Source organism: Camelus bactrianus, chromosome 11 (assembly GCF_048773025.1).
Source record: "Camelus bactrianus isolate YW-2024 breed Bactrian camel chromosome 11, ASM4877302v1, whole genome shotgun sequence".
Taxonomy (NCBI): Eukaryota; Metazoa; Chordata; class Mammalia; order Artiodactyla; family Camelidae; genus Camelus; species Camelus bactrianus.
Genome location: NC_133549.1, coordinates 8597236 through 8621229, shown reverse-complemented (window position 1 = coordinate 8621229; position 23994 = coordinate 8597236). Strand labels below are relative to the sequence as shown.

At 46.6% G+C, this 23994-nt stretch overlaps 1 protein-coding gene across 4 annotated transcripts in view; it reads right to left on the bottom strand.

The window, feature by feature from the left end:
* SIPA1L2 (signal induced proliferation associated 1 like 2) overlaps window positions 1–23994 on the bottom strand; it is a 194053-nt gene that overhangs the window by 89499 nt on the left and 80560 nt on the right. For 3 of the 4 annotated variants that reach the window (XM_074373151.1, XM_074373155.1, XM_074373153.1), the window contains exon 2: window positions 5949–7667. In XM_074373151.1, coding sequence (XP_074229252.1) covers window positions 5949–7425 — 1477 coding nt within the window. In that variant the 5' untranslated portion in view covers window positions 7426–7667. The remainder of the gene's footprint in view (window positions 1–5948; window positions 7668–23994) is intronic. The other variant, XM_074373152.1, reaches the window with a different exon arrangement.

The following is a 23994-nucleotide window of genomic DNA, read 5'->3' as shown; positions in this document are numbered from 1 at the left end:
ACAGTTTCTCAGACTCTCCCCTTTTCTGGATGACCTTGGCAGTTTTGAGGAGCACTGGGCAGGGATCCTGTACAATGTGCCTCAGTTGGGACCTGTCTAGTGCTTGGGGTTTGGAGAGGAAGACCACAGAAATGCCACTCATCATGTCAAGTATACACACTGTCCATGTGACTGACCACTGCTGATGCTGCCATCATCGCCTGGCTGGGGCAGGGGTTGGCAGACTTCTCCACGGGAGTCACTCCCTCCTTCCTTGCTTTATCCTTTCAAGGGGAATTACTAAGCACAGCCCACATCCAAGGGGAGAAGGGCAAGGCTATGACGTAAATTTCTATGATCTTTCAAATTTTATGAAATTTAAACCTTTATTTATATCACTTTGCTTTTTGAGTAAAGATCTGTTTGTTACAATGGACATTTCGTGAGTACATTTGACCTGAGTGGTTTTGCAGGTGGACCACATGTCAAGGGGAAGAAACAAATGTCTCTTTATCACTTTGTTTCTATCAAGTTGATAAGCTGTTTGTTTGAAGTACGCAAATACAGACCTTAACTCCTCTGCCCAGACTGGGGTTGGCAAATACCAGGCATCTCCCTGTACATGCATGGTGGATACATATAAAAATAGATTTAAAACAAAAAACAAGCTTCTTCTATATAGCACAGGGAACTATATTCAATATCCTGTAATAACCTTTAATGAAAAAGACTATGAAAATGAATATATGTATGTATATGCATGACTGGGACATTGTGCTGTGCACCAGAAATTGATACATTGTAACTGATTGTACTTCAATCTTAAAAAATTTAAATAAATTAAAAAATCAAAAATAATTGATGATGGCCCTTAAAGTGCTGATGCAGCTCTGTACAAAATTTACAAATGTTCAGATGATGGAAATGTGATTACCCAAAGCAAGTTCCACAGCAACAGCGACAGAAGGCTCCAACACACACGTTTATTTGCATCAGACAAAACCTACCAAGATAGAGATGAAACTGTTCTTGGGGATTCCCTCTTGTGGGTTGGGGTGATTTTATTTCTTTTCCTTTTGTTTCTCTACCTTTCCTTATTTCCCCATAATCATTCTATAATACTTAAATGTCGCTTAAAAATTCTAAACCAAAAAAAAAAAAAAAAAAGATAAATATGGTCAATCTTGGTATTTTTTCCCCCTACATCCAGAGGACACATGTTCCTGTACCAGTGGAATGGTTCTTGTAAGACAATGTTCCCAGAGGCTCAGAACAGTTCAGCCACTTTTCAGTTCCCTCCTGAGTCATCAAAGACACCTAGCTTCCGCCTTTGCTCTGGTTTTGAGACCAGCTGGGACCTGGGACCCTGTGCTGCAGGGCTCACACCTGGACAAGTGTCTCCTCGAGCAATAGAACAGAAAGAAACTATAAGGGGCTAAATACAACTGCATGCACTGGCAGTGAGGGCAAATTATGAACAAGACACTAAAACCCAACTGCCATTTCTGAAGTGCCAGGAGCAGACGCAGGGGACTGCGTAAGATCCCTGCACACAGCACCACCAAGGGGGTGGGCGGACCACCTAAGCCACCCCTCCAGCCCCACCCACTGATCTGGCCCCACCCTCACCCCATGTAACGGATCAGCTCACCCCTACCCAAGTAAGGAGCAAGGAACCGGTTACTTGTTTTTGCTCCCTGGTGCTATAGCAGGAATCACAACAAAGCCTTACGTGAATTTCTCGTCTGGCCTCTTATTGATTAAGGAGACCAAGAACTCTGGTCGGTAACAGTCTGACCTCTCTTTACCCCAAAGTGACTTACTCTGCCTTCTGGAGCCGCCCTTGCCTCTGTGAGCTGATGTCAGGCACAGGGCAGCTTTAGGACTCCCAAATAATTATCAGGTGTACAAGTTCCTAAAAAGTACCAGACACCCAGGAACCCACAGCATCTCTCTGCTGTGCCAGTGGCTCCGGCTTCAGCCACACTGGGGACAGCCTGCTGCTGGCCCGAGGCTCTAAGTGGCCCTAAGCACCAGGTGGTCTGCTGTGCTGCAAGGGAAACTCAAGGGACTTCAAATCAAGTGTCCGGAGGGAATCCCTGTCTAAGGGGCCCCAGGTCCCAGAGGAGGGAACGGCGGTTTTCCAAGTTCCGTGAGAGAAAGAGCAGCCGGCACACGGTACCCACCCGTCTCCACGGTCACGAAACATGACGGAGCACTCACTAAGCTTGCTGCAATCCCCACGCTCTTTTAAAAAGCTGTTTCACTAAAGGCTACAGATGGATTTGCCCAGACAAGTGATGCTGCTTCACTGTGTATGGAACGTGGCAGGCTACTCCCCTGCATAAATCCCTCTGCAAAGTTACTAAAAAGCCGTTGGTGACTATGTATCACAGGAATACACCCCAGGTGCAAAGGGAAGCCATTTCACGTTAACAACCCAATAAAGAGTCACCCACATGATTAAAGCTCAGTGCTTTAAACCTTTCCCAGCGTTCGGGGGCCATTTCATCCTTTTGGAAATGAAGCTGCACACAGAACAATGAAGAATGGAGAAAAACAGAAAGGCATTCTGGAAAGCCTCAAAAGATTCCCTGAGAGCCTGCTTCCAAAGAGAACAACTTGAATGAAGGGGGAAAAAAACAAAGGAAAAGAGAAAAGCTACCTGTGGAAACACCCTCTCAATCTGGGCCAGCCTGCTCAGAGCGTCTGCATTTAAACACAAACAAACAAACACACACCACGATGTTCCTGAAACTATGGTGTTGGCCGCTCTGAAGTCCACTGGTTGAAGCTGGTGTGAATCTAGGTGGATGCAAAATGGGGGGAGGGGATTATTAATTTAATCATTGCCCTCTGTATCTGGTAAACAAATGCTTTTAAGTGTGTAGTCCACGGGGAAAAGCTGGGCTCCATCCCCATACACAGGCGGCCTCGGCCACCTGACCACAGGGAATCCAGGCTGCCGCTGCCGCTTTCAACCCTTGATGACTCTGCAGAGAGACGAGCCAGAGCCCAGCAGTTGCTGTTGTAGCCAATTGCGTTCTGAAGTGATGGGCCCGCAGGGAACAGCTACACACATAGGGGAAAGCAGGCATGGTTCACAGCTGCAGGGAGCTAGGGCAGAGAGGCAGACTGGGGCTCCGTCTGAGCCGGTCTCCTCTGCTCCATCGTGGCCCCAGGTCCCATTAGCCGCACAGCAGTCACCTTCCCCAGCACAGAACTGCAGGTCACTGAAAACAGAGGGCCTCAGGGATGGCCGCCCCGTTCCCTCACTTTGCAGGCTTCGTAGAGGAGGCTAGACTTTAGCTGTCTGGCTCACTCCCAGACCCAGAGGGAGCCCAGCACCCCGAAACTGTCAAACCACGTGTCTGCACCCACGCTCCACTCCCCTCCAGGGCGTCTACGCTCACTCAGATCTTTCCTTGGAGCTTACTGATGTTTTATATCACAGTCCAACCCAACAAGTTTGATGATATCATTTCTAAAGCCCTGGAAAATCCTGAGCAGCAAAGCAGAAAAAGTGCCTCCACCCACAGACAACCCTTTAAATTCTCAGGAAGTGAGAGTTAAGAGTTCAAGGGAAACTACAGAAGGGGGTCAGGAGAATTAACAAAATCATCTCTCAAAACAGACCCTAGGAACATTAAAGGGTGGCAACCCTGGGTGCAGAAGACATCAGTTCTTTATTCTATTTACGCTGCATAGACTTCAGACACTGAGATGTGCAAAGGAGTAAAAATAAGATGCTAGTACTAAACACGCATGTATACATATACACACATATATAGAATTCTTACGTTCTGATATTTTAAAGGGTGAATCACAAACTACTTACAAAACTAAATAGAATGACTCATTGCCTGAGGGTTTCAGGGCATAATCATTCTAAGAGACTATTTTATTGCTAGCATTGACAGTCACGGCTTCATCGATTTAAAAAAAAAATCTGAAATAGTTAGTCCATTTCTCCATGGTCCCCCTTTCCAAAAATAACTCACTTCCACCTAGAAAGCATCCGTGAGCAGAGTTTTCTAAGGCGCTGCCCCTGCACGTACAGTCGTGAGGGCCAGGAGTTATTTCTGGAGTAGACTAAAAAGAAGGCCCGAGATTCTTTGAGTTCACTGGCTGGGAGGCTGTAACTCACAATGGTGAGACCGATGTACACCGGGAGCCAGGACTGAGACCGGCGTGCGGGGGACACCGCTGGGGACCCAAGATGCTGACAAAATTATTTCAGCCCCACCAAGTCATCAGACCGAGAACAGAAAGACAAACTATGTGACCAGTCGCAATGCACGTGCCTGCTTAGTTAGCTACGTTCTTATCAATATCAGTCGTTCCGCTAATGTATACAATTTCCTAATACTATGTTATTGGCTGACTGGTTCAGTCTGGATTGATGCAAAAATGTGGGGAAATGGTTAATAGCTGCACTTGGTGGGGAGGGTATAGCCCAAGTGGCAGAGCACATGCTTAGCATGCATGAGGTCCTGGGCTCAACCCCCAGTACCTCCTCTAAAAAATAAATAAACCTAATTACCTCCCACCTCAAAAAAAAAAAAAAAAAAAGAAAAAATTAAGTTAACAAATAAATAAAACATTAAAAAATAGTAATTGCACTGTATCTGGCTTGTCGTCCATGGGAAAAGGCACCAAAAAGGTTCCAGGTACTGAGGTGGATGGAGTGACCTCCTGAGGCCGGAGTGACACCCCAACCTACCCCAGAAAGAAACAGCTGGGGTCAAAGACTACAGGCAAGCATTCTGAAGACAGAAACCAATTTTAAATAAATTCAAAGTACCATCAGTTCACCATTATCCATGCCAGTGGTAGGAGAGTTTATTCATGAAGCCACAGAAGGAAGAGAAACACCCCGGGGCTGGCTGGACCCACCCCCGCCTCCTTCGTGTTCCAAGACGTGACACCTGGGAACAGGAAGGGGTACACAGGTAAAACTGGAAACAGAAAACTATGACCCTGAAAAGTATGCTGTCCTAGAAGGAGGGGTGGAAAGGAGCAAGTCACACCCACCAAGAAGGCAGGGCCAGCGTCCCCGAGGGCTCCCTGTGCCCTGTGTTACTGACATATGCCTCAACACGTTTCTTTTAAGCCTCTCGAACAGAGTGATTCTCATGTCCCTGGAATAACTGAGGACACTTACCTAAAGGCTGAGGACTCACCTACAGGACTTCTGAGGAATGCATCCTTCAAGCCTTACCATGTAAATAAAATTTAGGGAGGGGGAGGGTATAGTGCTCAGTGGTAGAGCACGTGCTTAACATGCACGAGGTTCTGGGTTCAATCCCCAGCCCCTTCATTAAAAAATAATAATAAATAAAAGCGAACATCATTTATTTTACATGTAATTAAAGAATTCCTAAAATAACAATACCATGGAATTATCTGTGTCTTAACCTTTACGCCTGTTTGTAGAATTTCAAGAAAACGACATTTGTCTTTCGGGCTAACTCATACATCCTCTTCACAAAGACTTATTTAACACCCACAATGCATACAACAATGCCGTCGGAGCTGCAAAGACGTAAGATTCAAAAGATGAAGTGAAGGTAGAGGAGAAAAGTACAGAGAAGACTAGGGGAGAAGGACCAGAATCATGCACTGTGAACAGTGTAATAGACGATTTCGAGCAATGAAAGGGCGATCGTGTTAACCAGGGAAGGGGTGGATCTAAAAAATGAAGTCTACGTGTGTGACGCCCCCAGGCCGGCAGAGTGAGAGAGAGAGAAAGGAAGCAGGCGCTTCCACATCGGGGGCTGTGAATCTGCGAAGGCAGGAAACGGGGGGCTTCTAAGGGTGGGGGGATACTCTGGCAGCGACGGAGGGTCCAGGACGCCAACAGGCCCGAGCACAGGGGACAGCGGCCCCGCACGCTCCCAAGGACGCGCCCCGACACACGGCCGCGCACAGCGGGCGCCCCGAGGACAGCGCCCCGGGCCCCGGCCTACCTTTGCCATAGAAGAACTTGCGGTAGTAGTAAGCGCCCAGGTCGATGTGCTCTATGATGTAGCGCTTCACCTTCTCCCGGTGGATGGGCTGGTTCTCCCTGGGCACCTCCAGGACCGACACCCCCGCGTTGGTGCAGTGGGAGCTGAGCGACGACTCGAAGGAGCAGCTCTCCCCGGAGCTGAAGGAGGACGAGCTGGCCCTGCAGAGGGCGATCCTCCTGTCGCCCTCGCCCCCCGTCTCGTTCCGGAAGTACGGGCAGCTGAGGACCAGCTCGTTGCTCTTGCCGTCGCCCTCGTCGGCGTCCAGGTTCTCCTTGGAGTTGAGGTCCTCCTTGCTCCCCAGCGGGGACTCGCAGCCGCCCGCCTGGCCCGCCGGCACCTGGGTCTGCGAGGCCGCCGACGCGCCGGTGGTGATGTTCTTCCTCTTCCCCACCTTGGCCCGCGTCGCCATGGCTTCGTTGATGTTAAACAAAATGCTCTGGACGTCGTAATGTGCAAAGCAGCGCTGACAGTGCCAAGGGCGGACGCCCCTCTCCAGGCGGCCGTCCTCCGGGTCGGAGGTGAACCTGAAGGTCTCGTGTTCGCTTTTAACGGTCCGCAGCTTTCGGAAGAGGGACGTTTCCACCGACTCCGACTTCAACCTCCGTTTGAACGGCCTGTCCCTGTCTCTCCCCATTAGGAGGGCACTGTCCACATAGTCTAAGCCTGAGATGCGGACGAATTCTCCTCGCGAGATCTGTGCCGCCGCGTGGAGGCTGGGAGAGATCGCAGGATCGCAGGGGAAGAACTCGGGGAACCCGAAAGGGGCCATCGCCTTGTGGTCGTAGTTCTCCACCCGGTACCCCCGGAGCATAGCGAAGAAGTTTTCCCCGGACAAGCCCTGCCGGTCGATGGAAGACGTGCTCCCGTACTCCCTGTGGAGGGCGGCCCCGGTGTTGGGGTTCACCGCGTTTTGGTCTAAGACATCTTCGGCGTCGATGTCACTGATGGTGACGTCACTATTGCTCCTCTGTCTTATGGGGTGAAGTCCCCTTTGAGGCGAGTGAACGAAGATGTCTCCCATTGTGTACTTGTCCTCCACGAAGTCTAGGTCAAGCTGCGCCTCTGGCTGGCCATCACTCTGGTCATTCTGCCCATTGTGCATGATGGACGTGACGCTTTCGTAGCTGGTCTGAGACCGGCTCTCCCACAGGGTCTTGCAGGGCAGCTCCTTGGAGCAGTCCTTTTTAGGAGGCCACTCGGACACTCTCGCTCTCACACCCATCTTGGGCATGGCTGGGGTACCATTAGCCGGACCGCCGCTCTCGCTGGAACTCGGGGCATTCAGAGAGGCGGCGGGTCCCATGTTGCCATTAAGGGCTTTAAATTTTCGAGCAAAATAATCATCGGACTGCATGATCCTGGGAGGATCCTTGAACTTGGAAGAGGCTCTGCCAAGCTTGTGCTTCTCTTCTTGTGACTGCCTGGGGTCACTCATGTCTCCCCAGCCGAGACGCTCCAAGTCTCACGAGGAGGACAGGTGTAAGTCTAACGACATTGTTACTCACCAAGGCTTCTTCTACAGCTGTGGTTTCTCTTCTTAACCAAAAGCAAACAACATCTTCAGAGTATGGTGTCTCTGAAACCCACTTGTTTCTCAGCTGTTGTAATAATTTTGTGCACCTCCGTCCTTTTCAAAAGCATCCTTTAAGACATCTGGCCGCATTTCCTTCACCTGAACTGAAAAACAGAAAACAGCCATTAACAGTGATTACAGCTCAAGTTCAACACATTCTCCATATGGTTTCTTCTCTGTCCTTTGCTCCTCCTCCTGACCATCTTCAATTCCCCACCAAAGGGTCATGCAGTTTCCTGGTCCTGCACTGGTGTTCATACATCTCCTCTCCTAACGCTCTGCCCTCCTGCTCTACTTGGCTGCCTAGAATTCACACCACACAGTCAAGCATTACCCTCTCTAAGAAACTTTCCAGGACCTCTCCCACCCTCAGCCCACATCTGAGAAAAGCGTGCTTCCTCTGTGTTTCCATAACACTCCACCCACACGTACCACAGCCGTTCCCCTTACACTCTCAGTGCTGTTTACCCATCAGTCTCCTCCGCTAGCTCACTGCAAGCTCCTTTATGTCAGGAACGACGCCTTTCATCTCTGTATCAACATGGCCTATTAATGGAGCCCGGCTCGCATCAGGCAATCAAACCACATTTCAGTTAGTTATAAGAGTAACACAGTGATCATGTAATTGTTTGAGTATTATTAAACTTTCAAAACAGTTAAACTCAAAACGTCCAGGAGCAAAAGGGGCCATCCCGGGCATTACCAATGAGTTTTCTGAACACCCTCTTGCAAGCAAATAGGAACTCACAGAGTTACAGCGGGAAGGAGTCTTCAGGAATGCGACATCTGAACAAGCACAACTTTCGAGCGCATCACACCACTAGCAACCTGACAAGTGCGCAGGGGAAATGGAAGCTGAGAGACGGAAAACACAATTCACCTGTGCGGCTGGTAGATCCTTGACCTCATCAGCTCTCCTCTTTAATTACAAATCATTTTTTTTCCAATTTATTCCAGGTATTACATATTTCCCTAAGTGATGGCTGGCTGAGAATCTTACTGGTGGTGCAAGAATAAAAGAATGACGCTACTTCTTCGAAAATAATGATGATAATAAAAGTATAATATAGTTGACTTCCCTCAGCCTTCACCAAAGCAGAAAAAATTACTGCAATCCTGTTAGAAATAATGTTAAAACTCCAACTAGCTAAACAGTGGAAGAACTGTTTTCAGTGGGCTCCTAATGGCTTTGCGATGACCATGCGGCGGTCTATTGGAATAGCAGGCCTTTACTTATGATAGCAGCTCGCTTTCCTCCTCTTTGGGGGGAAAAAAATCAGCCTGGCCATGACAACACGCTGTCTGTTCCCAGGGCAGCTTCATAATCGAGGAAATATGATGATATTTTAGGATGTGGGAAACAGAGCAAGAATGAGCAGTCAGATGCTTCTGTGCACCAAACAGACCAGCACTTGCCCGGGGTCCTCAGAGGGAAAGGAGACCTGACTGCGTCCGTCTTAACTATTTCACTTAGAATTCATGTGTTTAAAAGAATCACAGATGATGCTGAATTACAGTTCTAGCCTATATAACTTAGATTATCCTCAAATCTTTTCATGAAAACTGAAAAAATGGCAACTGAGATACCAAAGAAACAACTTTCTCCCTGATAGCTCTCTGCTGAAGCGGCATCTGACTTGCTGGACAAGGCTTCTGCATAATCTATACATTCAATCGATAAGTCTGCTGCTTACAGAACCCTCAACAAAGTTTGAAAGAGTAAGAATAACCTCTCATGGTTAGCACAGAGCTGTGTGGATTCTCAGTAGGCTGTAAAATGGTACTCATGTTCGTTACTGACCACTAACCCGCATGCATCCTGTTACAGAAGGAAGAACCAAGCCCTACCTGACCTCAGTCTCAATCACTGAACTGTGTCGTTTCTAGAAATATAATCAGGAACTGAGGGCTCACCATCTTAACAAATTAGGAAAAAAACAACAAAATATACCAAAGGAAAGAAAAAATGAATACAGATAAAAGCTGAAATTAATGGAATGGTGGGGGTGGGGAAAAGGAAACCCTCCTTCACTGCTGGTGGGAATGCAGTTTGGTGCAGCCACTGTGGAAAACAGTATGGAGATTCCTCAAAAGACTAGGAACAGACTTACCATATGACCCAGGAATCCGGCTCCTGGGCTTACATCCAGAAGGAACCCTACTTCAAAAAGACACCTGCACCCCAATGTTCACAGCAGCACTATTTACAATAGCCAAGACATGGAGACAGCCTAGATGCCCATCAACAGATGACTGGATAAAGAAGATGTGGTATATTTATACAATGGAATACTATTCAGCCATAAAAATCAACAACATAATGCCATTTGCAGCAACATGGATGTCCCTGGAGAATGTCATTCTAAGTGAAGTAAGCCAGAAAGAGAAAGAAAAATACCATATGAGATCGCTCACATGTGGAATCCAAAAAAAAAAAAAAAAAAAAAAAAAAAAAGAACAAAGATACAAAACAGAAACAGACTCATAGACATAGAATACTACAAACTTGTGGTTGCCAGGGGGAGGGAGGTGGGAAGGGACAGACTGGGAGTTCAAAATTTGTAGATACTGACAGGCATATGCAGAACAGATAAACAAGATTATACTGTGTAGCACAGGGAAATATATACAAGATCTTGCGGTAGCTCACTGCGAAAAAATGTGACAATGAATATATGTATGTTCATGTACAACTGAAAAATTGTGCTCTACACTGGAATTTGACACAACATTGTAAACTGACTATAACTCAACAAAAAAATGTTAAAAGAAAAAAAGAAAGAACAGACAAATCCAAAAGGTAGTTTTTTTTTTTTTTAAAGAGGAAGAAAACAGGTAAGACTCCTTCCCGAGCCTGAAAACGGAAAAGAGAGAAAGAGCAGCATCACAGCCACGCGGAAACGAGACGGGAGACACGGTCACACACACAAGGAGATACTGAGATGAATACAAGTGTAAAAGAATTACCCCACAAGCAATCTGTGGCCATACGTTTGGAAACAGAGAGGAAACTACTGATTTCCTGGCAAAATACAAATTCCCCAAACTAATCCAAGAATAGAAAACTTACATAGAGTGATTACCACTGAAGAGAGTAGAAACTTAACAAACCCCAACTAAAAATATGACCTTGGCTGACAATCCTTTGAGACTTGCCATCTTTCTCAAGATGAAAACCTAAACCCTGGCTTGCGAGTCTCTCCCCAACCTGCCCTGCTCTGAAGCCTCATCTCCCCGGGCTCGCCCCTCTCCTCCTCTATGGGGGCCCAGCCATCTGCAGGTCTCCCAGTCTTCAGGCTGCCCCCTCTTCAGGTCCATGTCCCTCTAAACAGAGCATCCATCACTTGCCTCGGCCGAGGGGACAGCAGTTCATCCTCGTCCTTCCCATCCCCGCCCAGTGTCCCCGCACGGGGTCCGTGGCACCCTCTCCCTCCTTATGGACAAGCCCATTTCCACATCTTTCAGTGACTTCCAGTTTCACTCCCTGTAACTCTCTGTGAGGCCCCCGAGCTGCATCTGTTCCCCACTTCAACTGCCATGCTTGGCACCTTTTCCAGGATGTGGTAGAGATGCTCAATAAACGTTATTCAATAAATCCACAAATTACTCAATATATATGACAGGCAGTAACCTTTATCATAATATAAAGTATTTAATATGTGGGGGAGGGTATAGCTCAAGTGGTAGAGCGCATGCTTAGCATGCACGAGGTCCTGGGTTCAATCCCCAGCACCTCCATTAAAATACATAAATGAATAAATAGATAAATAAACTTAACCACCCCAATCCCCACAAAATTTTAAAAAATTATATGTGTAAAAAAGCAAGGAAGGAAGGGAGGGAGGAAGGAAGGAAGAAAGGAAGAAAGGAAGAGTAAAATAAAAGGGACCCCTATATGTGCGTGGCATGGGTACCTATCTCCCTTCCCACTTGCTCCCTCCTGCCTTAATTCTTTTTTTTTTTAAAAGAACTTTATACTTTCAGAGCAGTTTCAGGTTCACAACAGAACTGAGCAGAAAATAACGAGTTTGCACATAGCCCTTCCCACCCGCACATATATACTCCCCTGCCCTCAACATCCCCCATCAGTGTGGCGCATTTGGTACAATCGATGAACCCACATGGGCACATTATTATCAGCCAAAGTCCATAGATTACGTTAGGGTTCACTCTTGATGTTGTACATTCTATGGGCTTTGACAAATGCATAATGACATGTAGCCACCACTATAGTATCATACAGGGTAATTTCATTTCCTAGAAATCCCTTGTGCTCCATCTGTTCATCCCTCCCTCCCTCTCCCCACGATCTTTTTATTGTTTCTGTAGCTGTGCCTTTTCCAGAACGTCATTTGGCTGGAATCGTACAGTTTGTAGCCTTTTCAGACTGGCTTCTTTCATTTAGTAACATGTCTTTCAAGTTTCTTCTATGTCTTTCATGGCTTGATAGACTTTTTTTTATTGCACATAATATTTTTTAATTTACATATATGTACTGTTCATTGTTTCTGAGAACATTTAGATCTTTAGCTTTTTAAACTTACATAGCTATGAAAGGAATAAAGCCAACCACAAAATAAGAATTAATTCAAAAAGATACATACACCCAGCTATTAACAGCAACATTATTTATGATTGCCAAGATATGGAAGCATCATAAGTGCACATCAACACCTGAACAGACAATGGAGGTGCAGCATACACACACACACACACACACAAGTGTGTGTAATGGAATACAAATTCTACTTAAGAGTACCCTAAATGAACTACTTTCCTAACTTCATGGCTAAATGAATTCACCCTGCTCTCTTGGTGTGGTTACCAAACAAAGTTAAACATCAAAGACAATGCAGAGTCACCGAATCCCTTCCTGAGGACTTTACCAGAGAGCGGACTGATAACCTGCAGTGAGACCCAGTCAGTGGCAGGACAGCCTCTTCCCCAGGGAACTGCCCCAACCTGGATCCTGACCACTTGCTGGGACGGAGGATGCAGCGTTCATCGTAGAAGGCTCGTTGATTAAAATGAATTGCTAGGTACAGCCATTGTGGAAAATAGTATGGAGATTCCTCAAAAGACTAGGAATAGACTTACCATATGACCCAGGAATCCCAATCCTGGGCGTATATCCAGAAGGAACCCTACTTCAAAAGGACACCTGCGCCCCAATGTTCACAGCACCACTATTTACAATAGCCAACACATGGAAACAGCCTAAATGTCCATCAATAGATGACTGGGTAAAGAAGATGTGGTATATTTATACAATGGAATACTACTCAGCCATAAAAATCAACAACATAACGCCATTTGCAGCAACATGGATGCTCTTGGAGAATGTCATTCTAAGTGAAGTAAGCCATAAAGAGAAAGAAAAATACCATATGAGATCGCTCATATGTGGAATCTAAAACAAACAAACAAAGCATAAATACAAAACAGAAACAGACTCATAGACATAGAATACAAACTTATGGTTGCCAAGGGGGTGGGAAGGGATAGACTGGGATTTCAAAATGTAGAATAGATAAACAAGATTGCACAGGGAAATATATACAAGATCTTATGGTAGCTCACAGAGAAAAAAATGTGACAATGAATATATATATGTTCATGTATAACTGAAAAATTGTGCTCTACACTAGAATTGGACACAACATTGTAAAATGATTATAAATCAATAAAAAATGTTTAAAAAAAATGAATCGCTAACCTGTTTCTACAGTGTCCTTCCTTTCTTTGAGTTCATTTTTAATACCAAGGACACCCCCCCACAATAGTTTCCAATTATTCTTACATTTCATCAAATTCTGTGGCTCTTGTGCCCCAGGGGGAAAAACTGTCACCAGCACTTCGTGGGTACTTTAAAACTCGATAAATGGACCGGTGTGACCTCCCGGGTGGTGGGATTGCCTTGAGTGGGGCAGGACTAGAAGGGGCATTCAAGAACGTCAGAGCCCAAAGGACGGATCTGTTCTCATTCTCAGTCTCGGTCAAGATTTCCAAAGGAAAGCACCAAAACAGAGAAAATGTGGTATTTAAGCATAAGTGTCTTTCGATAGAATGTTCTCAAAGTTTTCTAGGAGACATCAGTGAGTCTTCGAGACCAATATTGTAAGTTGCAGTTCAGCCACTCAGCAGGATTGCAGGTGGAGGAAATGGATGGAAAAACCACAAAATGCACAAATTATGAGCCTCATTTAAAGGAAAAAATGGTTAAAATTTTATGATAGATTTATAATAAAAGGATAACTACCGTAAATACATTTATTTTTTATACTCACATTCCATCACCTCTAATACTGATGTGTATAACTGAGCAGGGAATAAACAGAAAGGCAAACCCTCGCACCCCTGCCCTCCCTGCAGCCAGGAAGATGACAGAGTGGAGGTGAGCTCAGGCACCAGGTACTGTCACCTGAAATGCACTTCCTGTAAAATCACTAAGTTCAGGCACAATCAGCCTGGTGTTAAACGAGCTTATGGCTAAACAGCTATAAAACAATCCATTAACTCAAACTTTTTATCACGGTAAACCACGGATGTCATGGATCTGGGACAATTTGACAAAATGGGCTATAATTAAGTGATAATGTAAGTAATAATGGTCATAAATGGCTATAACAGCTCCACAATATTCATGCTTTGCTAAGTTTTTGGTAGCTCCGGATGGGAGAATTAGTTCTTAGACATTTATCTTGAATTAAACATTGAGATGGTACCAAAGATAAATATTTGGGGGCATGACAACACAAAAACCCCGCAAAATGTGTCTCCCTGATATTTTATGACATAGGGGTTACCTAGGATTTGGGAAGGAAAATAATTTTTTTGGGGGGGTGGGATATTCACGTTGGATATTCAGACAGTTTTTTGAAGCACTGCACGCTGCTATTTGGAAAAACAAATACGCGATACCCCCCAAAAGCTGGTGTCCTTGGTGTGCTTAAGGATTTTTCATCATCAGAGTGAAGCAGAGGACCCAGTAAAAAGTGCCTGAAGGACTCAGTCTCCACTGGAGCCCCACAGCATGACCTGACGTTATGATGAATTATAAAGGGGCCAAATCCGAAGTCTGCTGGGGGGGCTGCCATGTGGCTGTCTGAGGGAAGTGCTCTGCTCCCTATCAGCGTAGGGACCTGGTCTACCGTGTCCACTGCCCGCTCCCGCAGCCCCGAGAGCCGGGCTTGGCACTCAGGTGGCACTCATCACCAGCCTGCATCCCCCAATCTGAACTGGTTGCAAAGCAAACTACCCCAACGTACTGAGTCAACACGTCACCATGACACCCGCATGACACGCCGTGATTCCTGATTCTCCCTTTGCGGTTTCCTTGCTGGCTCCTCCTCTCGTCTTCCTTCAGGGTCGATGCTCCTCGGGGCTTATTCTAAGCTGCCTTCTCTTCTAATTCCGCACATTTTCTTGTGCAATGCTAGCAGATGCATGTGTCATCTCTATGCCGATGACGCTGAAATCCATCCCTAGCCCAAAGAAGGCTCCGATGCGCCATGTATCCCCTTGCCCTCCCCTCTGCACCTGCTCCTCCTCCCGCCCACCTGCTGCGCAAGTCCAGCACCTGGGGCTCATCCTGCCTTCCCCGCAGAGGCCACGTGCAATCCGAGACCGGCCGGCTCCACCTTCTACGCATTCTCAAATCCACGCAGACCTCACTATCTCAACAGCCACCACCACAGTTAGAACCGCTGTCTCATTTTCCCTAGATTACCTGAGAACCCTTCACTAGTCCCCCACTTCACTCAGAACGGAGCCGGACTGCTTTACGGTGGCACAGGTCACTCATGGCTTGGGCCATGAGTAGCTACTCAGCACCCCCTCCCCGCCCTGCTGCCGGAACCCCACACACCACGCTGCCCTTCGTTGGCCATGGCCGGGGCCCTGCACAGGCTGCTTCCCTGTTCAAAGATGCTCCAGGACCCCTTCCCCCACCCTGCTAACGGGTGTTGTTAGTCAGACCTCAGCTCACAGACTGGGTTCTCCAGAAGCCTTGCCAAACTCACCGTTGGTTCTAAGTCACCTTAACGTGGGCTCCCCTGACATCCTGTACTATTTTTCCCAGCAGACATTACAGCACACGACAGCACACCAGCCTGTTTACACGCCGCTAACCTCCTCTCGACTGGTAAGGCGTAGGCACGTCTTTGCACACAGGTACTCAGCAAGTATCCAGGCTCCACCATACATGAGCTGAGACTACAGCAAAGTTACTTGCCCTCTCTGAGCCTCAGTTTCCTGTCTTTAAAATGGGAATAATCATAGCTATTTCAAAGAATTATTCTCAAGATTCAATGAGATCTAGGTGCAAAGGCTGGTATCCACGTTTCCTAGATCCAAAGTTCAAAAGATAATAGCTGGAAAAACCGGTTTATATGTTAATGAATATTTATCGATAAACTTGACTATTTATTGATAACGGACTTCAAACTGAGCAATTAAAATGGGTACAGCACATAACTAACCCCCAGGAGCACAGTCAGTCATGTTTGCAAAGATCTAACGTGGTAACTGCACGTTGATTGATGTGCAAAGAGTAAGAGGAACACAAAGCAGTAACTGCCTTGCAATAGCTAAGCTGATTCTCCAAGAGGCGAACGGAAGCTGTCAGAAGGTGAGGGAGAGGCCCCAGACAATCTGCAGGCAGGCACTCCTCTCTTCCCAACTACAACTTCTATTCCGAATTACTTTAGGGACTGCCCTGTATTATGCTGAGATGATTCTGGCGTCCTTGACTTTTGGGGTGTGGATGAAAAGCAGGAACCCGCCTGTGGTAGTGAGCCACTTCAGCTAGCCCTCCATCCACCCGTGTGCCCGTCAAAGGGAGAATAAACAAAGAGCCATTTTGCTAAACAGAATATTTTGATCCTGGAATTTTTTTCAAGGAGACAGAACAACACCTTGTGGGTACTGACTGTTTCCCACTAAATCTTTTAAATCGGAAAGAGATAAAAAGAGGTAAGCCCTGCACCTCCTTCCCTCAGGAGGTTATTAGTTACGGCATTTTCTTCAGCCATGTGGTCCCTGAATTACGGGTGACCCAGTAGGAAATCAGATACTCCAATTAATAATTTAAGCTGAGGCATTTGTGTCTTAGGAAAACACAGCAAGAGAGGAAAAGAATTTCTATTTAGTGCCAACTGATTTAGACCGCACCTCTGTGGTTTTCATTTAACATTCGTAGAAAATACTCTGTTCTCTTCTTTAAATGAAGGTTTAGTGACACTGGGTGACCAACAAGGGAACCTGAGTGCTTTATAATAAAAACCTGGGAGGCTGGAGCCTTAAAAAATACTCTGAAGGACCCATCCTGTTTATCTCAAAGAGAAGCAGTCCTCACGGTGGGGAGGGGACGGCTCAGTGGTAGAGCACGTGCTTAGCATGTGCGAGGTCCTGGGTTCAGTCCCTAGTCCCTCCATTTAAAAAAAAAAATTTTTTTTAAAGGAGAAGCAACCTTCACTTTCTTCTCATGTGTGGTATTTTCCAGTGAATCCACAGTAAAAGCTCTTGCAGAGCGAAAAGTGTGTCTCACCTTGCTGAACAAAACGAAAAGCAATCAATACTCCTGGAAACTGAACTAGATGTACAAAGTGACTATCTTCAATGCGCTCTTTGTTAAAACCAACAAGTAGACCAGAAAGCCATCAAATCCGAAGATGCTTCCTTTCAACTGAGCATAAAGAGCATGAAAAGAAAACCCCGTCAATCTATACAATAGTCTGGCATTGGGTTTTTTAAAAAACAGTCATTTTAGCAGCAAACACACAACAAACTCCCTTCGCTAATCACAAGGTCTCAAAGCCGTCTTCACAATGTTCTCATGTTTATCTGAATTATAGGACACTGAGTTCTGCTGAACAGCTTTATGAAGTTGATTATCTGATACAAAAACCCTTTTGTGACTCCAGTAAATAAACGTATTCAGTTCTATTAGGCGCTGCACTGGATGCTGTGGGAGGCAGGGGGAGCATTAAAGATGAATGACAGAGCTTCCTAATCTTCAAGAAACTTGGCTGGTTAAGACAGGCACAAGCAAAACAAGCAACAGGAGAAATGAAGCTAAAAGAATCGGACATCACTTCTGCCTCTAGTTCATTATAAGAGTCATCCACGTGCGGGCGTGCACACACACACCCTCTCCGTGCTGGTCAGGGTCCGGGAGGGGTACCCTCAGGAGCTGCAGACTCTGAACAGCAATAAAGTCAATTGTGCAAATCATCTGACTCGTACATCTGTATCTGAAAAATCTAAGAAATGAGAGGTGTGGGAGACAGCTCATACAGGAAGATACTCACTCCAGAAGGACAAGAATGAAAAATCTGCAAGAGGCTTAACAGCCAGTGGCCAGAGGTAACTATGATACATGCGGTAAATACGGTACAATGAAGTATTACACGGCACCCAAGTTTCTGAAGAATGTATGGTATTGGGGATTGGCAATATTATATCATGTGAAAGGAGGCAAATATAAAACGTTACGTTAAAAATCTGGGGGGAGGGGATAGCTCAGTGGTAGAGCACACGCTTAGCATGCACGAAGTCATGGGTTCAATCCTCAGCACCTCTGCTACAAATAAATACCTAATTGCCCCCCAAATTTTTTTAAAAAATTAAAAATAAACAAACATACACAAATGCAAAATATGCGTAGTGTCCCCATGTGGTTGGCAAGGAAGCAGATGGAAACCCCAGGCTGCCTGCTGACAAACGCAGAGGGAGGGTCAGGGAGGCGACCCACCTACTGGGGACTGTCCCCGACAGAACACAACCCAGCTTCCCAGAAGGCCAGGCCACAATAAACCAGTGACCTCCTGGGCGAGGGAAAACGTTGCAAACACCTGTCGTAGCTACCACGGTGTCCAGTCCGAACTCCCCCATCCCTCTCTGGCAATGAACGTGTCCTAAGAGAAAACAGGAACCGTGGGGCACAGACACTGAGGTCAGTTACACCAAGAAGGAACACGGAAGGGCTCCGCACTGTCTGGTTTTACCCAGAAGTGTCCCAGGTACGATGGCTCGCTGTCGGAAGGCTCACTCCATACCCTAGAAAACAGAGTCCTGTGAATTCAAAATCCGGAATGAGGCCAGAATGAACCCTTCAGGAAGTTTCTCCCACAATGCACTTCCCTGATCCGGCACCTGCTCCCGGGGCTCCGTGTTCATTTCACCCATCAGGGCCCACATTCCAGCCCACGGAGGGGGCGCTCTCCCTCAGCGGGATTTATTTGGAATTTTGAAAGCATGAACTGAATGCTGTGTATAAACCACCTTCGATTACAGATGCATGCTAATTAACTGAGGCTGATTATTTATTCAGTAAAGTTCCTAACACCAGAGATCTTTACCTGAAGGAAAAAAGTAAGAGAATAATTACCTAGTGCGATACATAGTATTTCATTAAAATAACAAACCCTATTTCCTTATCACAATTATGGTCGTGGGAAATCACTACTTCCTTTGAATTTCTAGGTTAATGAACAAGAGAGAGACGCAGAAATTACAGCTCTGAGCCTGTTTTGAGGCATAAACAGAGCATCAGTGAAAGAAAACTGATCTCACGTCAGCAAGTAAGCAAACCATGTGTATCACCACAGGCTCCCTAAAATCCATGGGTAGCCCCAGAGAGTTTGTTTGACTAATCAACGTCCTTTATCATAAAAACGTTAGTCCTGGTACATTCCATGCATTTAGGGATTTACCATTGCCAAAACCCTTTTCTGTTCCTTTGATCCTAGGAAGACCTCTGAAGAGACAAGACCGAGACCGCTCTCCCATTTAACAGAAAAGGAGAAAAATCTTAGGGCAGGTAAGTCAGTAACGGGCTACAATCAAACAACTGTCAATCAAGACGATCAGAGCTGGAATCCAGATGGCTTCATTTTTTTTTGCGGCAGCTGGGAAGCTGTCATACTAGATACATACGATTACTTTAAAAGTTCAATCTTTTTTTAAAGATAGACGTCTTTGCATAGTTTTAATCATGTAGTATGTACAGTTTAACGTCCTGTTTTTCACTTAATAGTCCATATTTTCCATGTTGGTACCTGGCCTGAAAAAATGTTTTTAATGATACAAATTCCATGGAGGGGTGTCATACTCACTGTTGTCCTATTATGAAAACTTAGTGTGTTCCCAATTTTTCACTGTTATCTGGAGAATACTTTCATGTGTAAGTTTTTCTTAATATATCTAAAATTCTCATGACAATAAATTCCCAGAAGCGAATTTGTTAGATCAAAGACTTGTAAAAATAAAAGCTTCTTTTTGGAAAAGAATTCAAATGTATGTAAAAAGTGTGAGTAATAAAATAAACTCCCAGTTTCAACAATCCTCAAGAAAATTTACTTATTTCTCAAATTTACACATGGCCTTTAAAACTTAAGAATAAAAACTAAACACAATTACTGATTTTGTCCAAAAGACGCCAACCTAAGACAAATTGGCTAACTTAAAGTAAAATATAGGTACCAATCTCCACTGAGCCCGGGCCTCTGAGGCCCAAGGAGAGGAACAGGGCTCGGGGAAGCAGAAGGTGAGCACACACACAGGGAGGAAGGAGGGACCGTGAGAGAGGATGCTCTATCTAGGGCCTGCCCTGCATCCGGAGGGGTCGCCGTCGGCAGCGAGCAGCATCTCTGACTGGGAGGGAGCTTGGGCATCCCGGTGGGGCACGTATCTCCCTCTGGGCTCTCTCCACTGCTCCTCCTCCTTCACGGGGTGCGCAGCTCTCCCCTTCGCCCATCCCAGCACCAGACGGATGGTACATCTGGACGTGGGCCAGAGGAAGGCAGAAGGTCCTCCAGCCCAGCGTTTCCAGAGAGGCCTGTGCACGGGCCCAGCTCGTAAGCAAATGGGTCCAGGTGGCTCCTGCCAGTTTCCCGAATATTCCAAGGGAATCTCAAGTGTTTGTTTGGAAGGGCAGATCCGACGTAATCCAGCCACAATCCCACCCAATAAGAACATCAGAACTCCCACGAGGCCACTGACAGCAGCATCTTTGCTGGTCCTTTTGGTTTTGCCTCAAAGAAACATCATTTCCTCCTTTACACCCAAGACCAGCGTCTGGTGTTCTCGGTATTACTCACCCACTCGGATTCACAATCACAACCTTAGATCTTAAGGGAGATGGAAAATCTCTTCTGACGCTCTCACTTTGTAAACCCAGAAGTTAACTGATTTGCCTAAGGTCACCCGACCTGTTAGGAGCAAAATGGATTTCCTACAGGGGTCCCCGAATATCCATTGTTCGTCACTGTTCCTTTTCCTTTTTTATCTGAGTGGGATATTAATGGAAATGATCAGTTTTGGTTCACGCATCTCACTACAGCTGAGACCCACCGTATAACCACCCCCTGGGCCCTCCCACCTCTATGCTTTCTTGTATAAAGTCTTCCTCCTTCCATCAGAAGTGAGAAAATCTAGAACACGCGCACAGCTACCACCTATGACTCGTTCCCCCTCCGACTCACTCTGGGTTACCCTGAAACTTGACCTTGAAAGTACTCTCTGTTCCTTCCTTACACCGTGGTCCACATCGTAATTATTCATTCATGGGATAAACATCTACTAAGTGCCTACTAAGTGCCACGCTGGGCACAGAAGGACGGAGGACAGGGCTTTCGGCTCCACGGAGACCCACGAAAGCGTCCAGATAAAGCAACCTGCTGAGCAAAAGGCTCAGGAGCAGGAAGAATGGCCCGGTGAGGATTTCTTGCTTTTGCTCCTGGTTCATAGGGTCTAAAGTCATGTTCAGAGTTGGGCACCCCTCCTCCTCACTCCAGCCACCAGGATTAAAAACCCAAACATCTATAAACCTGGAGAGTAGCAGGTAAGAAATCACAATTCCCTTCTCTCTTTCCTCAGTGACAAGGAGCAAAGAGCTGCCAACTTCACCTGTTTTCTCATGGGGAAAAAAAAAGGTGTTGCCAACTCTGGCCACCATAAGGCAAGGGTAAGCCCTAAGAGGTACCTTTACATCTTGCGTGTGTCCTAAGCCTCTTGTCATCACCACCAGGCTGGGTGACGTGGGAGAGAAGTGCCGGGTCCCAGACTTCCGGACGAGTGTCACTAGGATCAAAGCAGAACTGCTCTGACCCGTTTGTCACTGAAGGTGAACCAGCCGGTTTCTCCCGTGTTCTGTCCTGTTTGACCAGAACGCTCATCACCTCTCATCATTCATTCTACTTCCATTCACACTTCCTTTCGTATTTCAGCCACAGATTTTCTTCCTTTCAACGCAGGCCTGAGTCCCTCCAGAAAGAGGCTGTATAACTAAGAAGGTGTCTTAAAACCTCAGAACCAATTTCTGAGCAAAAAAAAGGTAAATATTCCTTCTCCCTAAGAACAAGCTGGGGGTGGTTTTGACCAGGGGTTTCCAATTTCCAAAACTACCTAAGAGATCTTCATACCCGGATTGCTGAGCCCGGAGATTCTGGCTCAGAGGGCCTGGGGTGAGCCCTGGAATCTGCAGCTTTAAAAGGTGGTTTCCATGCACAACTGGGATCAGAAGTTGCTGGTTTAAACACAATTTTAAAAGATGAAAAAGAAAGCTAAAGGCGTAATTCTAAAAATCCTCTTATGTCCCCGTTCTCAAAACTAAAATATCTCACTCAGATGTAACAGCTGAATTCCTGGCGATTTATTTACTCACAGTGTTCTTTTAGTTAGTTTTAGGGAAAATAAAGGAAATCTGAAATTGAGAAAGTTCTAGAAACCATTTATATGAGTCCAAAGCATGAGAAGTTTCTACTCTGGTGACCACAGTCCAGGTTTGCTCTGCTGACAAGACAGACTCTAATCACAACACTGACTGAGCACTTGGTAAGTACCGGGCACTTTCTAGGCACCTGTGACGTATTACCTCCAATAATCCTACCTGGTAGGAATTACTACCATCCCCAATTTAAAGTCAAACTTTTTGAGCCCCTCAGTATGGCATTTAAGGTCCTTCCCCAAGTTAGCTCCATTTGACCAAGACCACCTTTAAACTCTCCCTGACATCTCCCCCAAACGCCAGCCCCTTCCCGCCTCTGTAACTTTCTTCTCGGAGCTCCTGCCCCAGAACGTCTTTCCTGTTCCATGATGTGTTATTCAGAACTCAGACGTGGACATTGGACCTAAGTTCAAAGCCTGGCTTGGTCACTTACTCACAGTGCTCCCCCTGGGTAAACTTCCAAACCCCCGGATCTCGGGTGCATCACCTGTAAGAGAGGTTTCACTGTGTATGTTCGACGGAGACCTGAGTGCCTGCTCCGTTCCGGGCACCGCTCTAGGACACAGGAACAAATGGACCAGAACAGGCCCTGCTTTCTCAGAACTTCTAGTCTGGCAGAAGAAGTCACATAACAACGAGGAACATATAAACATAACCTGTCAAGGGGGAGCAGCATCAGGGGACAGGAAGAGAAGGCTGGGATGTCTGGGTGGGGTTTTGTGATAACAGAACGGGCAGGCGGCTGCGGGAAAGGGCCGGAGGGAAGGATGAGGGCGTGGACCACACAGGCAGCCAGGAGGAGGGCAGGGAGAGGGCTCCTACCTATGGGGGAAAACGAAACCTGAGTTGGGAGCAAGCCTGGAATATTCTGAGAAGAGCGAGGATCCTGGGAAATGGGGTGGAAAGGTAGCAAGCAGGGCCAGATCATGGCGGGCTTTTGTTCCAGAAGGTTCTGAGCAGAGGAGTGAAGACAACCCTGTTGCTGCAGTGAGAACAGTGGGCAAAGGTGGGAAGAGGGATGAGGGTCTGGCCACTGCAGTAATCCAGGCAGGAGGGGGTGCAGGAGCTGGAACTGGCTGGTGAGATGTGACACTCTGGAAGGGAGACTGGATTCGCACGGGGAGGCGGGGCTGGCAGCATCAGGTGATGAAGGTGCTGAGGAGGATGAGGGAACAAAAGTCAAGGATGACTCTGGGATTCGGGGCTGAATTAACAGGAAGGATGAAGCCGACCCTCACGAAGAAGAGCAGGGGGTCTCAGGGCCACAAGCAGTCATGTGTGCAAAGTGCTTCTTAGCCCGTGCCTGAAACACAGTACGAACCTGACACGTACTGAGAGCTGTTTTTGTGGCTGTCACCATTGTTCCAGGACGAACCTCGGCTCCCTGAGTGCATGCTGCTCCCTCCCTACCATAACTCAGTTACACGCGCCATCCACGGGGGCACGTGATCGGCTTTGCACTTCCGTGCCGTTTTCATGGGGGTGAGGGGGATGAAAATTCAGCTTCCAAAATGGTTTGCACACTTCGCAGGGGTAATAAAGCACATTCCGTAACATGTGTTAAGATGAACAGCAATGTCTGGGGAACCGGCATGCATATTCTGAAAAAAGGATTCCGAAGCTTAGCTGCTCTCCCATCCAATCTGAACCACCACCCAGACTCCATGTCCGTGTACGAAACTTAGAGGCAAAGCAGGGCCAGA